Genomic DNA, 2,335 nt, shown 5'->3' with positions numbered 1-2,335 from the left:
ACTACAACTGTAGGAAATAAATAGGATAATCGTTCCTCATTTATATTGAGTCGAGTTATAATTTATTTGATGGATTACTTATCAGATGCTTGAAGCATGGCTCTAAATACAATAGTCGAACATATTACAGTACTATTTCTTTAAGATGCGATACTTGTATCGTTGTTTATTTCCGAAATGTATCTAGATTAACTTGGAAAATAAAACATGATTCAAGTACAAAATGAGATTTCATTTGGCTTAATAAAAATCATGTATACTACTACTCACCAAGAGTTGAAACGCCTTCTTGAACAGTTTGTATGCCAGCATTATATTCATGTATAAATGAAACATTCTGTCCTTATACAAAATCAAAGCATTTTCAGGTTTCTGGATTTCTTTATGCCAATGAATCAAGTTCTTAACGATTAACTTCATTATGAATATAGCATACACCATGTTCATGTCAAAACACAATACTATGACGTCAAAAAATACTGTATGTATGTAGGGGATGTGGAAGTACATATGCAAAGACGTATAAACACCAAGGCTGCATGAATACAATGCAATCACTTTAATCCAGTTACTAATTTTTAACAGACTTACATCCCTTTCGGCAAATTCCATCAATCGATGATTTGTTTGCAATAGCAATAATAATTGCACGTTGTTATTGCTTTGGGTGATACTTACCCAGGAGTTGATAATAAAACCCATCAAAGAGATAACCTCATTTAAAACATCACTGATGCATATCAGATCGGCGGAGAGTATTTTAATTGGACAAGAACTGAATGCAATATTACTCACACAGATTATTAATAATGCTAGAACTGCGCTAAACGAGATTAAGTTTTCATAAATGCCATTCGGTATGATAAAATTATCCTTTATACGGTATTTTGGAGCGCAGTAAATGTTTTGAATTAAGTTTAAAGGTCGCATAATTGATTGAATATCTTTGCCAATAGCGTTATTAAGTAGAATATCAACAGTTTTTTCTAATTCTGATTTTTTTATATTGGACATTGCTTTCAATTATTTCAATACTAAATTACGAACATTAAGACGTGCAACTTTTTCAATCCAGTTGTAGTGACAGTGTAGGCTGTAGTGACTTGAAAATAATTTCTGTAATTACATATGCTTTCAATAATGTTGTTGGAAAGCTCAATTAAATTTATTTGAAGTGACATTTGAATTGCTTTGTTATCACTGCTGGTTTAATAATATATTATATTACGGGTAAAATAATTTCTTATGCGTATGATAACATGTATAATCATAAATAAAAAATCTTTATTATAATTATAATTTTTAATCATATGGCCACATCTATGAAACAACAAGTTATTGTTTAGTCTCTAAACTATAGTCTCTAAATATTCATAGCGCCATCGATAGGATGACAACGTTATCCATTAAACAAATATAATTTAATTTATTTTATTCTACTTTTCCTTATGTAATGTGATAGATAGTAGCCTATGTATTAATCCAGGACATGGTCCATATGTCAAAATTATGTGTGTTGGTAAGATATTCGTATTCATCCAGGTAGCAACCACCGAGTATCAGCCACTTACGGTTTCCCGAGTAGCTTATATCCGGGCATAAGGTTGCACCGAGTAGGTAATAGCGGTTCGCGGTGGGGTATTGACCTGCAAGCTAGGAAGACCCGTAGAAACGGTATTCCGCTGGCCGCCCATCATACAGTATAGGGAGTCCAACGTGGCTTATCACAACGAGAGGCTGCTCTACCACGCCGCGCATAATCTTGGGTTGGTCCGTCGTGGTGGTTTTTGACTGGATGTGGAATCCCGGCGGCCCATCCCGGGAGTGTACGAACTTTAGTCGAATCTATGTGTGGATTTACAGGTTACGACGGGAACGATGAGACGACTCGGCTGTTCAGGTATTTATCTTAGCCTAGCGGCAGATAACGTGGAGGTGCAGTGCTACCCGGGAATAGGGATTCGTCAGAATCGATCAACGTCTATTTTTATCTATAATATTATTAAGAGTAAGATACAATTTTCAACAACGTTACCATTCACTTACAAGCTAAACTAAAGTCTATAGTTAGTGCCAACAGAAGGCAAGGGGAAGTGGATCAAGCTGTTCTTCATATTGAAGGTGTTCAGTTACATATATCCAAATTGCAGTAGCACGATGGTGTAAGTAGATATGAGACTCAGAAGCCGCATCGGGTACTTGGCGTCCACGAGGAACATTCGGCAAATTCTAAACTTATCCACTTCCGCTTTGTTAAACCTTCGGATGTTCTTGCATATTATCTTCTTTTCATGATCTAGAAACATATTATGTATAAAATTCTAGTCAATAATAA

The 2,335-nt window shown here is 35.1% G+C and overlaps 1 protein-coding gene across 1 annotated transcript; it reads right to left on the bottom strand.

The window, feature by feature from the left end:
- Positions 1–240: 240 nt before the first annotated feature.
- On the bottom strand, positions 241–1,014 carry LOC119190675. Its single transcript, XM_037443043.1, has one exon. The coding sequence runs from the start codon at positions 1,012–1,014 to the stop codon at positions 241–243; it is 774 nt and encodes a 257-aa protein (XP_037298940.1).
- Positions 1,015–2,335: the final 1,321 nt, after the last annotated feature.

The sequence above is a fragment of the Manduca sexta genome, chromosome 26, assembly GCF_014839805.1.
Source record: "Manduca sexta isolate Smith_Timp_Sample1 chromosome 26, JHU_Msex_v1.0, whole genome shotgun sequence".
Lineage (NCBI taxonomy): Eukaryota > Metazoa > Arthropoda > Insecta > Lepidoptera > Sphingidae > Manduca > Manduca sexta.
Note: the sequence above shows the minus strand (reverse complement) of the source record. Positions and strands in the feature narration are given on the sequence as shown.

Excerpts from the sequence above, each read along its gene's own strand:
- LOC119190675 (XM_037443043.1), bottom strand. The coding sequence starts at position 1,014 with ATGTCCAATATAAAAAAATCAGAATTAGAAAAAACTGTTGATATTCTA.